The sequence below is a fragment of the Delphinapterus leucas genome, chromosome 7 (genome assembly GCF_059928025.1).
Source record: "Delphinapterus leucas isolate spDelLeu-1000000601 "Yukka" chromosome 7, BTC_Dleu_Yukka2, whole genome shotgun sequence".
Lineage (NCBI taxonomy): Eukaryota > Metazoa > Chordata > Mammalia > Artiodactyla > Monodontidae > Delphinapterus > Delphinapterus leucas.
Window position 1 is genome coordinate 14126035 of NC_143135.1, and position 15370 is coordinate 14141404.

General features: G+C 35.3%; 1 protein-coding gene across 20 annotated transcripts in view; it reads left to right on the top strand.

Annotated features, from left to right (window-relative positions):
- The window catches only part of PHF21A (PHD finger protein 21A), a 194409-nt gene that overhangs the window by 32451 nt on the left and 146588 nt on the right, over positions 1 to 15370 (top strand). For 14 of the 20 annotated variants that reach the window (XM_089914886.1, XM_089914883.1, XM_089914882.1 and 11 more), the window contains 3 exons: positions 5270 to 5413; positions 9521 to 9553; positions 11708 to 11794. In XM_089914886.1, coding sequence (XP_089771012.1) covers positions 5360 to 5413; positions 9521 to 9553; positions 11708 to 11794 — 174 coding nt within the window. In that variant the 5' untranslated portion in view covers positions 5270 to 5359. The remainder of the gene's footprint in view (positions 1 to 5269; positions 5414 to 9520; positions 9554 to 11707; positions 11795 to 15370) is intronic. The other 6 variants (XM_089914887.1, XM_089914889.1, XM_089914888.1 and 3 more) reach the window with 1 other exon arrangement.

Genomic DNA, 15370 nt, shown 5'->3' on the forward strand with positions numbered 1-15370 from the left:
ATTTCTAAAATCTCAACCTCATTGTCACTATGCTTCTATACTACCCTTCAGGCTCCTTCATTTTGAATTTCTGTGAGTTTTTAAATATACTTCATCTTTCTTGTTGTTGGGTATGGTTGGGAAGATTTTAGTACACATGCTTGATTTCTGTAAAGAAAGGCAAGAACTAGAAGAGCGTATGTGTGCCTACCAGGCCTGGGCCCAGGAAGCTGATGTAGAACCTGTATGTTAGAGTGAACACTGATGGTAGGGAGAGGGGCAGGACACTGCAGCAGACCTGTGTAGGAGAGGGTGCTGTGGGGAAACCCTGACCCGACTGAAAATACCACACCCTTGTGTTGGAATGGTATGACTTGTGTAGGTGTTCCTTTTCTTTAGTGAGGACCTGGCCCCCTTGCCCCCAAAAAAGCCAGAGAAGAGAAAGATACGTATTTTATACCCAAAGACATCCATACATTCAGATACCATAAACCTAATTGTGTGTGTGTGTGTGTGTGTGTGTGTGTGTGTGTGCATATAAATTTATTTTAGTGGTTAGGAAACATCAGTCTTACCAGCTGAGGTGACTTTTGTCAACACCTGTAGTAACAGGATTTGAGCATAGTAACCTTGCCAGATTCAGAGGGTGACCTCTAAAATCAAGCTCTTTGTGCAGCAGTGTTTTCTGTTGATCTGTAGAGTGTCACCAAAGAAATACCACCGTGAAAATAAGAAAAACGTTACATTGTTTTTTAATGTCATTTTATTGATTCAAGTTAGTAAATGTTAGTTTTCAATAAGAGCTATTAAAATATTGTTTTTATTTTTGGCGTTTGTGATCATTTTTAGCACTAGTTAAAAGTTAAAGATACATTTTATCTCCTAGCACATTAGATACATAGTAAGCAATAAGTATTTAGTACAAACTGAAACCTGATGTTTTAGTATTAGGCATCTGTCAAGTAAGGATACATAGATCTGTCAAGGCTTTCTACTTTTTCATATTTTAAAAACTTAATTAAACCTACTCTAAACACAATTTTGAGAGTATAGATCAAAAGTGGGGTCTTACACCAAGTAGATATATGGTATAGAGAACACTGAGTTGTTCATTTTTAAGGAATTCAGTCTGGGGGTACAATGTATTACAGACTTATTGTTAGTTAAAGAAACTTGGTTGGGGACTTCCCTGGTGGTCCAGTGGTAAAGAATCCGCCTTCCAGTGCAGGGGACGAAGGTTGGATCCCTGGTTGGGAAACTAAAGATCCCATATGCCGCGGGGCAACTAAGCCCGTGCGCCACAACTACCGAGCTTGCGTGCCTCAATGAGAGAGCCTGCATGCCGAAAACTACAGCGCCCACGTGCTCTGGAGCCTGCGCACCACAACTAGAGAGAAGCCCACGTGTCGCAGTGAAAGATCCCACGTGACTCAACGAAAATCTGCATTCTGCAACTAAGACCAGACGCAGAGAAAGAGAGAGAGAGAGGGAGGGAGGGAGGGAAGGCGGGAGGAAGGAAGGAAGAATTAAAAAAAAAGAAACTTGGTTGGTGAGTTGTTTTGATTGGAAAAAGCTTTATATCAATTCAGGAATAGAGCAGTGATTTTGGATAATAAACTCAGAATTAGAGCATTACTACATTATTAGAATCATAATGAAAGACCTAGAGGTCACATATCTCCAAGCAGAACTGTAACCAGATAAAATAGTTAGAAGCCCCTTTCTTAGAGAATTTGAAAATAAGAAAGCCTACAGCCTTTCCAGCAACATGCTGTGTTGAGAAGTTGATATAAAAGTTTGTGTATGAATAAGAGTTAAGTATGTTAAGAATAGCATAGAATTTTACAGTTTACAAAGGGCTTTTCATATAACGTCACCTAATTTAAACCTCATAGCAATTTTATGAAATAGGTGATACCGTTTCCATTTTCCTGATTTATAAGCAAACAAACCTAAAGTTGAGAGTGGTTGCACAGTGAGTGGAATCAGGGTTTTTTTTGGTTTTTTTTGAGACAGTGAATGTTCTTTCTAGACATTACATCTGCCTTATTTTAGTGGGATTTGATTATTTTGTTAGGTTTGTGGAGTTTTTATTTATGTTTTGGGGGTTTTGTTATTTGAAGCTGGGAGGTTATTAGGTGTCCCAGTCGTTTGCCATGTGCAGTTTTCAATGTAACGAACGTTGGTATTTTGTGTTCGGCGCTTGTCTTCTCTGGTGATAGTATTTAGAGCTGATGGGTGGTGAAGGGCATTGGACCTCAATAAACTGTTTTAGGAGAGTCTGTTCACATTTATGTTGCAGCGGCTGCTATTTATAACTTACTAGAATTGGTCGAAATATGTTAAATCATCTTTTTATAAATTTAGCAAATAATACCTTCTTTATAATGCTATAAACTGCCTCCAAGTGGTCATCACGTGGTGGCTGCATGAGTTGCCTAAGCCCCCCCAAATATTTTTTAAAAGGATTAAAGGATTCAACATGTGCTTGCCTTGTTTTTGTAGGCTATGAATATATATGTATACAACTTGTTCCTTTAGGCAGAAACCAGTCTCTTAAAACTGCTATTCAGAAAGAGACTTTTATGAAGAAGAAAGATATCAAATGAATCTTCTAATCCTTCATAAGTTTTTTTATACTAAGTCACTACCTTTTTTAACCCTTCAGTTTTATCTTGAAATAAAATGAGTAATTGGCATTTAGTGTCCTTGCCAAATAAAATTTTGTGCCTTTGTGTGTCTCTAATAAGCAGACAACAATCTGATGAAGGAAGTAAAAGCTGTCACCTCCTCAATAACTTGAGTTGCAGGCTTCTTATCCTGTGAGGCACTCTTTGACATTTAGAGCCTCCCGGTTAAACCCTGGTTTTACTTATTCTTTACCTGAACATTTTGTTTCATCAGTATAAAATTTTCTGATGTTTTATCTAGCAATTCTAAGTTAATTTTTTGTTATTTAAAAATAAGTACATATTTTCCATGGAAAATGTTGATACTCTGAAAAGAAGAAAGTAAATAACCCTGAGTGCTACTGCTCAGAGATAACTAATAGCAAATTATGAAAGCGCCACCTGACCTAAACTCTAGACAGCTCAGAGTATTACTGTTCTTACAAATCTTTGTCAGTTTGATTGACAAAAATGTGTCTTCTTAAATTTACATTTCTATGACTCTCTTGAAGATAGATGTTTTTCATGTTGGTCATTCTTATTTCTTCTTCTGTGAGTTGCTTTTTCATAATTAAAAAAAATTAATTTGTAGTTAATTTGTAAACACTGTGTAACTGTACAAATTATGTTAACCCTTTTTTGTGTATATTGTTAAGTTCTCCATGTTTTTAACCTGCTGTTTGTTTCCAGAGTTTATGAGTTGAGTTCAGCTTTGATATTATATGTTGCTACCAGTAAAATAAAATATGGCCTTTCTGTTGTTGAAAATACCCTTCAAGGTGATTCTTAATTTGACAAAAATTTATCAGGAATCATTTTTGGACACATTTTCTGATAGCCTTAAAACTAATTTAAGTACTGTTTTCAGGAAGAACTCTAATGCATACATAAGTCAGGAATTTGAGTAGGGAGATTACTTTAATATTTAAAATTACAGTGACTGTATAGTTTTAACATTTGCTTTAGTGTATAGAATAAACTTACATGACAACAGAAGCCTTGGTCTAAATCAGTAACTTAATGATTCTGATATTTATGTAGTTCCAAAGATTTTTTAAGGTAATAAATATCTGGAAAAGCCTGGGTTTGTTCATCAAAATCACACTTTCCAAATCATCTCCCCTAAACATACTACGTCCATGAAAATTTTTGATTGACAATATCATTGTACCATAATAATGTGGAGGCTTTTCTAGCCTCCACAAATATAAGTTTGAAGGAATTTTACACTTTTGAAATTTATTATTTTTTTAAAAAAAGGTTAGAGTATTTTGATATTACATAACATAGTATACAAGCCCTAGGGGAAAGATTGCCAATGATGTTTTAAGCCTAGTGAGATTAGACAAATATAATGAAGATTCATATTCACACGATTACAGCCTGAAGTTAATGATTTCACTATAACTCTGTTAAATCAGGTTTTAAAGAATTTTTAAGAAAACTTAGGACTTTATCCATAGATAAATAATTTTTAGAAAGTATAAAGATTATGAATCTCATTGAATTGGCATAAGGAGTAACAGTTCTTCTAACTTCCTGATTGTTCCCTTCCTCAGTTTGTAAGAATGCTGAAAAGCTGCTCTAACTACAAGTTTTATAGGTACAGGGAAGAAAGGAGAAAGAAGTAAAGTTTAAATTTATTCAAGTAAACTTTTGCTTCAGGGACAGTACCTAAAATCATGTCTAAGGCCACGTTCAAGAAAAAAGAAAAAAATGAAAAGAGAAATTAGCCATTGAGTTAATTTAAATTGCAGTAGTGATGAGCAGAGCAGAATAGGAAGGTTCACATTCGCAAATCTAGACTTTTGACATTGTCTCCACCTGCATTTATACGTGCAGCCAAAGAGATGCACCAGCAGGCTTGAAAAGAAGATGGTGTTCATTGTATAGCTGGAAAAGTCTGTTCTATTGCTAGACCCACATCATTTGTTGTGCACGATAGGTTTATTTTTTAACATCCCTGTCATAACTTTGTGGAAAGCAGAGTTCATTGCAATGTGTTTGTGATAAGTATTAATTTGTTAAATGTAAACCTTTAAATTATACCATAATTGCCCCTGTTTTGAGTTGCTTTATTTTTTAAATAGAGTGAGAGGCCATCCAAATTGTGAGAGTACTCGGGCCTTCTTTAACCTCTGAGAGATCCTGAACTCTCCAGTTCACTCTGTGTGATGGTTAAAAATGTATGATCATGTTGTTATGTGTCTCTTTCTAAGAACAGCATGTCCTGGATGGTTGTCCTCTCCCCCTCTAGACTCCCAACGCATCCAGGACAGAAGAGGTCTTGTTCAGCTCTGTATCCTCAGAAAGTAGTATCTAGCGTGGTGCTGAGCGCCTAGTAAGTGCTTAGCTGTTTTCATGACCAGATTAAACGCATTTTTTTTTCATTTCTTACTTATTTGAAGTGTTTTCTAGAGGAATGCTCAGAGAATAAAACCCAGAAATTTTTGGTGCCAATTCAGAAAAAAACTACTCATTTTGGAAAGAAATCTGTTTGGGGAAATTTTTTGCCCTGTGTTTAGTCGACGAAATATTTCGACTAATGTAATTTATTTTATCTAACGTATATTTCCTTTATACCCAACATAATGATCCAAAACATTTTATGATCTCTACAGCTGCAGTAAGAAGAGGAGTTTGTTATTTTAAACAGAGGCTGAAGAAACTATAGAATTAGCAGACATAAGGAAAAGTGGAGAAGGTAGAGGATGGAGTTGCAGACTCTACAGGAGGCTCTTAAAGTGGAAATTCAGGTTCACCAGGTATGTTTCATTCATGGCTTCTCCCACATCATGTTATTAGTAATGGCTAAATTAGTAAACAGGCTATCTCTGATTTTTAGTAGAGCTTTTAATCGTTTTTCAGTCACTTGTCCAAGAGTCATGTTATTTGCCTTTTATTACTACTCAACAAACTCATTGGTAATATTTTTGAGAACTTTAATAAAATATTCCTGACTTCTCTTCCAGACAAAAGAACTAAAAATATTCTTTTCCATATAACGAAGGTGTTAAAAAAAAACCTCTCTTTTTTATCTGTTTTTTGGTTCATCTGAGGGACTTTGTTCGTGTGACTTAACTTGCATATTTTATTTGTTTATTTTTCAAAATTTACTTTATTGAAGTATAGTTGATTTACAATGTTGTGTTAATTTCTGCTGTACATCAAAGTGATTGAGTTATGCATATATATATATACACATTCTTTTTCGTATTCTCTTTCATTATGGTTTATCATAGGATATTGAATATAGTTCCCTGTGTTAACTTGCATATTTTAAATAACAAGAGATATTTAAATTGACTACCATGTATACTGAAGTTTTTACTCATATGTGATTTGGGGACATACTCCTCCTCTCAAGAAATTTTGAGATGGCAAAGTTAATATTCTGCTTTTAGTTCATCCTCACAAGACGTGAACAAGTCAAAATAAGACTTTTCTTGGAAGACTCATGATCTAAATTGAACTAAATTACTAAAAATTAGAGTTCTTAAATATTACTTTTGTTTCATATTTTTAATTCAAGCATACCAATTTTATAAAAATTATAATTATGAAAAAATTTAATGTTTATTGTTTAAAAATCTAATTTAAATTTTAAAATTACATTTATTGACTCAAAAGGGATATAATATTCTTCCTAAAGTTATCACTCTCAATATTCACATTATTTTCCTGTATATTTAACTATTTTTTTAGCATAAAATTAATAGCTTTTATATTCATCCTTAATTATTATATAGCATTTTGTTTGTATGGTAATAAACATTTATTTATGTTTATCAGTGTTGGTTGATAGTCTTTTAACATATAAAGTATGTAAGATATTTCACTCCAGTTATATTTAGAATCCTTTCCTATTAAAAAAAGTTTAAGTAAAATAGTAGGGACTTCCTGGGTGGTCCAGTGGCTAAGACTCCACGTTTCCACTGCAGGGGGCACGGGTTTGATCCCTGGTCAGGGAACTAAGATCCCGCATGCTGCGCGGTGTGGCCAAAAAAAAAAAGTTTTAACAGTAAATCCAAGTGACATGCCTTGCTTGTAAATCTGATGCTGTTATTCTGATTGGATACATGATAACCTACATGATCACTGATCATGACAAGTTCAGGGATGCCAGAAATGACATCAAAGTAAGCACTGGCTATTAGGCTGAGGCCAAAGTCAGATTGTACATTTGACTAAATATTGGGGCAGAAGCCACCCCTTCATCATTTCCACTTAGGGAAACTAGGGCTGAAAATGAGCTTACTGTATAGAAGGTATGTCCTGAAACTACCTGGTGTTGCTGTGGTAGAAGTATACTTTTGTTCTTTATGGACCGAGATGATTTAAAAAGTAGTGACGTACACGTGGTTGTTATTGAATGAATGTTTACATAATAATGGCCTGTGATGGGCATCTCATCTTTTTTGGGAAATTGCCTTTTTGATTATTCTTATGCAGATTTTTTAAACTTTTGGAGTATTTTTACTCTACATGGAACAGAGAATAGTATAAAGCAGAGGTTAGCAGACTTTTTGCAAAGGGCCAGAGGGTAAAGTATTTTATACTATGGGCATCATTTATGGTCTCTGTCACAACAACTCTGCTCTGCTGCTGTACACACAGGGCAGCCACAGACAATGTATAAATGGATGGGTGTGACTGTGTCCCAGTAAAACTTTATTCACAAAGGCAGGGTGCCTGTGGGCTGTAGTTTGTCAGCCCTTGGCTTAAACTATATTCTCATGAAAAATTGCTGCGTTCTTACAATAGAAAGTAACTTCACTTTGATAACACACAACGTCACTTAAAGTCACTAGGGATTTGGATGGTCTAGTTAAGTTGCCCAGCTTGTTCTGTCCTGCCTCTAATGGTCTGAAATGCAGCTTGCTTGATTACAGGTAGAAAAGTTGGCTTATTTATTTCCTCCAGAGGCAGAGACTTACTTTGGTTATCAGTTTTTAAATTTCAGTGTCGTGGAGGAAAACCTTTTTCAGCTTTAAAAAGGCAACTTTAGTATAGTACTCCACTCCCTGGTGGCAAAAGCAGAAAGGAAAATGAAGGACTTTTTTCATTGAAGAATGTGGCTAGCCTTTTAGGCTGCATTAGTAAAAATGTATATGTATAAAACCTTATGTTTCTATTTCCTTGAGTTCTTGGAATGTGTGTTATTACTATTTTGTAGATTAAGACCAGGATATAGAAGAGTTACCACTGTCATATATGAAGTAGATTATAGTAACATATACCTTGTGTATTTGGAGGTCACATGGCTGGCAATCTCAGCTATCCAAAATGTATACCTTAGCACCTGAAGTAAGGTTTTTGACAAGCTAGAATAAATGTTAGAAGTCACACAAGATTATACATTTTACTCAAGGGGGATTTCTTAGGCTATTCACTCATCTTAGAATTACTTCACTGAGTGTATCACAAAGCAGCTCAGAAGTAGCAAATTGGAATTGGGGTTCAGGGGCTCTTAGAGGGAGGCATAGTAATAGTAGCAAGATTTGCTAGCTGACTGCTTGGCATTAAGGAGTAGACTGAAAAACTCAAATGCAGGCACAAGAACTCTTTAGGACACAGCAGTTTGGGGCCTTTATCGTAAGGACCTTTTTGTATTGTTTGCAGAATAGTATATTGAGGTAATCATGCCTCTAAGTGTCATTAAATGCTGCTTTTTTTCTATTTAATAAGGCAGATAAGTATATAATATATTTTAGAAAGGTTTTATTTTACGACTAAAAACTATTATTTATTTATTTATGACTGTGCTGGGTCTTCATTGTGGCGTGTGGGTTCTTCATCGCGGCATGCGGGCTTCTCTAGTTGTGGCGTGTGGGCTCCAGAGTGCGCGGGTTCAATAGTGCGGTGTGCAGGCTTAGTTGCCCTGCAGCTTGTGGGATCTTAGTTCCCCGACCAGGGATTGAACCCATGTCCCCTGCATTGGAAGGCGGATTCTTAACCACTGGACTACCAGGGAAGTCCCTATGACTAAAAACTTTAAAAGTGTCTTGTCACCCAAAGAGAGGGACAGATTTTTCAGCTATGTGAAAAATTCACTTGGAGAACAGCTTATTCCTAGATACTTTTAGGACTCAGCCTTCTGACATTCCTTTATGCTTCAAATTCTTCCGTCCCTGGTTATTGTTACCTTTGGGCAGTGATGCTTTTGGAAGTTGGGTTAGGTCAGTTGACATCCATTTTTCTTTGTTTTTCATTTTTTGGACTTATGTGTTCCCTAGTAAAGGTCTTTCTCATTCAGTATTCTGGTAATACTCTCCTTCCCACAGGAACCCAGGTAGGTAAAATTTTGCATTACTTTTCCTTCGCTTCCTTACTCTCAAATACTGAGCATCACTGCCCCACTGAGTACGTCCCCCCTCCCCCCACAGAGAGGACAGTGGCAGAGTCACATCTGACACTAGGCTCCTTCTGTGAACCAAACCCACAGACTCGCCAAATCTGTTTGCTGTATACAAACAGGCCTGTTTTTGTTTGGGAGCACCTTCTTTCCAGGACTTACTTGGGACTCTAGACAATGACAACCTTTTAAAGGGATGTTTGGCTTTTGGAGCATTCAGCTTATTTAAATTGTCTTTTAAAAGCTCCCCTCCCCCAGCCCATCTCCAGATTTGTTTAAAGGCGGGAGGCTCTTAGTTTCAAATATAAAGCGATAGTTTGAATTTTTTTTTTTATTATTAAGAGGAGTGTTTCATTAACTTTTTATATGGATCACAGAAGCTTTTGGTCTGTTCTGATTGTGGTATTGCTTATTTTTTTGTGTGGGCTTAAAACTCTAGATTTTGGGGGCTGAGCCTGATTAGCCATAGTGAGTTTATATGTAAGACTGATGGCTCTTTTTCTCTTTTTATTATCAGAAACTGGTTGCTCAAATGAAGCAGGATCCACAGGTAAAATACTACTTTTATTCATTTAATTTTTAAATAAAAATAATTTAAAATAAAGTGACCATAAGATATTAAAATACAGGCAATACTTAGGTTTTAGAAATTATCTCATCTGTAACAGCAATTTTTTTTAGTACATTGGTCTTCATGTTATAAGAATTAAGAAAGCTCCAGTCATTCTATTATAATATAGCTATTATTTCATCTTTGTTAGTGTTATTTTGCTTGTATTTTATGTTAATTGCTTTGAATATTTTGGGAAAAAGAATTGCGAGTTAATACTCTTCATATAGCTTAAATTTCATTTCCACAAGCCCACTTACTCAAAATCAGAGTTTGCAAGGCTTTCTGTAATCTCAGAATTATTGAATATGGCCCAGAACCATTTTTATTTTCTCATAGTTTATAGCATAGAACATTTAAGTACTTAATCTCACCATGTTCAGAATAGAATTTTAGAATACTTTTTTAAAAGCATTTTTAAAAATTTCATTTTTGAAAGAGCCCTTAGAGAGGGTTTTAAAGAACCTTATATAGTAATTCATCAGGTGTTACCTTTTCTTTAAAGTCTCATAGGGGTTTTTGGCTCAGGCATTTTATTTTCTATCCCTGAAGAGAAATCTTCCTAAAAATTTATCTTGTCTTTAATTAGTATATTTATTGTTCAGGCAGTGTCTCTTTTGCAGCAATTAGACAGTGGGTCATAAGTATGGAGAGTATTTATTTAGACATTCTCAGGATTTCTCCCTTGCATTTGTTTACTCATAATCTGTTCACAGAACACCTACCTAGACCCATTGATGGTGGGGTGTGTGTGTGTGTATATGTATATTTGTATATGTACACACACATTTTTTTTTTTAGCTTGTTAAACATACCATACATGCCTCATTGTAAAGTTAAGTAAGCTTCTTGGATTAAAGAATGGTACTGAGGCAGATTGATTTTTGGAAGTGGGAAATAATATTCATTTCTACAAAGTTAGCTCCCAGTGGCTTAACTATTGTGTTTTTAACACAAACCATTGATTCTGAGAGCTGGCAGTGATATCCACTTAACTCCTGTTTGACAGTCCAACTTCTTTGAGAAGCTTCTCCATTTAAATTTTTTTAAATATATATTATAATTTAAATTAGGTTTAGGGAACCAAGAGTCAGTAGACCTTAGATGAATAGATTCTTTTATATTTAATATGGTAACCTATGTTATCAGCAACTGAAATATTGTTAGAAAACTTCAGCATTTCTGATATAGCTGGCAGTCATGCAACAGAGCAGTCTTAATGTGAAGAATCTGAGGAGGCAGTAAGTTGCTGGACAGTCTTGTGGGTGATCTCATTAGAGAGGTCTTATATCACATGCTGTCACAAAAAAGACCACATGGAGTAAACGTGAAGGGGAGGATGTATGCCCGGACCCTGTCAGAAGACCAGGCAGGATGAATTGAAAGAATTGCATGTGAAAGGGCGAAGGAAAAGTAGTCTCTCATTGGGGTGGTATTCAATCTGCTAGCGATCCTGTTACATTAAGCTTTTGAAAACCTTAATTTTGGATTTTTCTCTCATGTGAGTAAAAGACAAGCACGCTCAGTGTATCTCATTTAAAATAGTATTCTTTTCTGATTCCTAACATTTTAGAGCTGAGAAGTTGCCCTGGTAGTCAGTATGTTAATTTGAATGATGTAGTGTTTAAGGCAGTTGCAGCACTGACAGCTTTTCAAATCTAGGCTAAAATAACAAATGTACTCTACTAAATAAGGGAGAGGGCAAGCAGAGAAAAACCTTTTTTTTTTTTTTTTGACTGATAATGCCGTTAAGCATGCAGTGTGTTCATACTTACAACTGATTAGTGGAGCTTTAGGTTTTCTGTCAACTGTTACTTCTTATGAAGAATAACTATTTTAGTAGAAAGGAGTAGTATTACAGTACAAAACGCTGAAATATAAAACTTCTTGCAATTGCAAAGGAGCTTACCCCTGTTCTAGTGTTAGCAACCTACATTTAGGATCTATGCACTGGGTGGTGGTAATATGACTACAGTTTAATGCATGACAAATATGATTGGCTAAATGCTTAAGATTGCGTCATCATTTGTAATACAGTTTGCATAAAGTCATCTTGCTACTCTTCTGTTAACAAATGAAATATCTTCCTCACAGATATTTTTTCTTTCCAATCAGAATGCTGATTTAAAGAAACAGCTTCATGAACTTCAAGCCAAAATCACAGCTTTGAGTGAGAAACAGGTAGGGGAAAAAGGAGGGGGGGCATATTTTTAACATTGTGTTCTAAAGATATGTCTGCTCGAGGCTTCTAGGAGAACTGCTATTTTTCCTCATGTGTGAAAATAAGTGTGGGCAGCCAGACTCAGTTTTAATTTTGTTTGAGATCTGTTTATCTATTTTTATTTTTGGTTGAAATCAGTCTCTAGCGTACCCCATGGGTATATGTTACTGGCAAATATCTAAAAGCAGGGTGGCAGGCTGCTGTTAACTGTGTTAATTAAACTCTGTAGTTTACCCATAGAGGATAGGGGCAGAGAAAGTTAGTGGGAGTATGTGATAGAGAATCTTAGAGTTGCTGGATGTGCCTTGTTACCTGTTTTAAAGGCTTGAGATGACATTGAACTTAACGTGGAGTGGTTGTAAGTAGATTGCTCTAAGTGTAGATCTCCCATTCTGATTATTGTCATTCCTTTATGTTAATCTTTGTCAGATATTGACCTACTATTATGTGAAAAAACTTTGGTGGAGCCTTGTTAGATATATTCTATATAGGACAAAAAAAGAACATCTTGCTTTTTTTCCCAGGGACATCTGGAAAGTGTTCTTTGGAATTTCTTGTATAATGACCTCCACTTCGCCAATTCAGGCAGCTCCTGCCACCAGGTGGAGTGTGACAATTGATAGAGCTATAAGTAAACGTCTGTGGTAATCTGACAAAGCATTTGTTTTCTTGTTCCTTCCCTACCACTCTCCCTCTGGTTAAAAGGGGTGGTTTTGGAGTAGATTAATGTGTGAACCAAAATGATGAGGTGATTTGCAATTGATAGTTCATACTAGTGATATCTTATTGAAGATTTTTAGCTATATAGTTCTCAGTTATTGATTTTTGTGTTTTTCTAAAAACTTTTATTTAGTGAAATAATAGCAATGAGAGTAATTTATTCCTGGAGATTCCTGATTGTGTTTATATTATGTATTGTATTGTGTTTTCATTTAACTAAGGGGAGAAATAAATTTTGAGAACTATGTGGAATAGATACGAATCATAAATGTTTCAGAATAGAATCTTTTTCCAAGCTTAGTGAACAATTGCTTTCTTCTCCCCTCTCCTATTCTAATGCTTCTGCATTCCCCCATCTTGTCTTCTTCAGAAATAAGAGGTATTTTAGATTATGGAATTGCCAAACTAAAATTGGGAGGAGGTAACATGGTGGAGAACAATTTGTAAGGAAAAATATAAACAGAGTTTGTTAGACGTATTTGGCTCTGAAAGTGATTCATTTCTCTAAAGTCAAAATGATGTGTGTTAGTGAAAATGTTCTAGCTTTAAAATTCTGTTAGCACTGAGCCTCCTTAAAATTTCAGGGTTAGTTTGACAAGATGCCAATGAATGAGTCACTTTTGCTGAAAAATTCACGTGTTCTAGCGGGGAAAGAAGGGGAGAACTGATTAGTGGAGTAGGGGATAGGGGATGCTGTCACAAAGTTAAGACAACCTAAGGCTACATTTGGGGAAAATGGGGCAATTGTAAAAAAGGTACATTTATTTGAAATTTTTATGAGAACTGATGTAAAGATTTGGTTTATTTCTGTAACTTTTTATTCTTTAATTTTTTTCCTGCTAGGTACCTCACTTAGTAGAACATTGCAACCATTTATGTTTAGTAAGACGTTTCATCAAGTGGCAAACTCTGTCATCTGAACTAAATTTGGATTTTAGAACCTAGAATTTTAAAAAATGCGTGTAGCATCAGGAAAATCTTAGGTATACAAAGTAAAGAAAGCTAGTGTCAGAAACTAAAATGCAGTCTTGGCAGTTTTTAAAGTATTTGCTTAACTGTTGAAACAACCTTTTTGATAGAACAGAATATGTATCATTTTTAGGTAGGATAGTACTTGAAGGAAGCACAGCTATAAAATTCAAAAGCTGGTCCTTCCTCAGACCTATTTCCAACATGAAACACTGATAATTTTGTTTAAAATGGTTTTATTTTAGAACAAACTCCCAATGCTGTATGCCCAGCTTTTTGTTTTTCCTTCTCAAAAGATCTACTTAGCCTCTGGCAAAACTTACTGATTTTCCTTCTACTTTAATAACTGAAATCTGAATTACCTTACTCGCATGACTAATAATTTAATATTAAATTTTTGGTTGTGCGAAAAAATTTAAATATGGAAACGTTCAAAGAATGTCATATTCGAGAATTAACAGCTATTAACCCTTTGTCATATTTGTTTCCGTTCTTTTTCTATATGCATTTTTCTATAATCATTGTTCCAAATCCACTTGAAAACTTAATTATAGAAATAATAAAAGCATATGTTCTCTTATTTTGCTTTATTAAAAAATAAAACACTGCAGAGAGTCACCGATTCTAACAGTAGGCACTCATCAGTTCTTATTTGTTATTGCTACCTCAGTCTTTGATACTTATTCTGTTTCTTCCTCAAGACTAATTACAAAATGGTGCACTCCATTTCGGAAAATATAGTCTTTATTAAGCATCCTTCGTGGCTAAAACTCAGTGAATTTCAATGAATTCCTGTTAGATAGTTCCAGTGCTTCAACCTATAATTTGAGATTTCTGAACAGAAGCTCCCCATGGCAGTTTTTGAAGTCATCTTCTTGACCCACAGGGCTTTAATTTGTGGTTGACAGGTTTTTTTTCCTAAACGTTAAAAGTACATTTATATATTTATTTATTTGGCTGCGTCAGGTCCTAGTTGCGGCATGCAGGATCTTTAGTTGCGGCTAGTGGGATCTAGTTCCCTGACCAGGGCTCGAACCCGGGCCCCCTGCATTGGGAGCGTGGAGTCTTAGCCACTGGACCACCAGGGGAGTCCTTGTGGTAGACAGTTTTAACCCAGACTTGATTAGCTAAGTAAATTATATGTTATATAGCCATTAAAAATCATGGTTTCAAAAATGTTTTAATGACATAAGAATGCACTTATGGTAAAATAAATGAAAAAGCACATGCAACTTCATATGCATTACAATTCCATTTTTGTGTGTTGTGTGTATGTATGTATGTAGGCATATAAGTGTATAAAAACAGCGTCAGTATAAAATGCTGTTGCAAAGTGATGATTTACAGGTAGTTTATTTTTTCTTTATAGTCTTATGTATATTTGCTACAGTCTCCACAATAAATACGTTTCCTTTTCATAATCAGAAATAGACAAGAAACAATTATTTAAAAAAAAATTTTAACACCAAATTCTTGTCTTTTCCAGGGAGGGTTAGCATTTAAAAATCTAATGACATTCTCCTTATGGTTTATGAACCACTCTAATCAGAGAATCCAACTATTTTAAACACTAGTAGTACTGAAGTGTAGAAGCAACTGTTAATTTCTTTAATAGCATTTGTTCTCATTCTGCACTCCTCCCCTCTCATTTTTGACATGTGTATGTGGTCTTTTGCTTGTCATAATGGATATTCTAATATTGGAGCCAATGCACTTACTTGCTTTAGTGCTCTGCTTTCATTCTAATTCATTCATTGTAGAAGCAATCTTAACATCCCAGTTTGTTGCTTATTCCTACTGAGATTCAGGCTTAGGCCATAGTAGTTTCATCTTTGATTTCCCCCGCC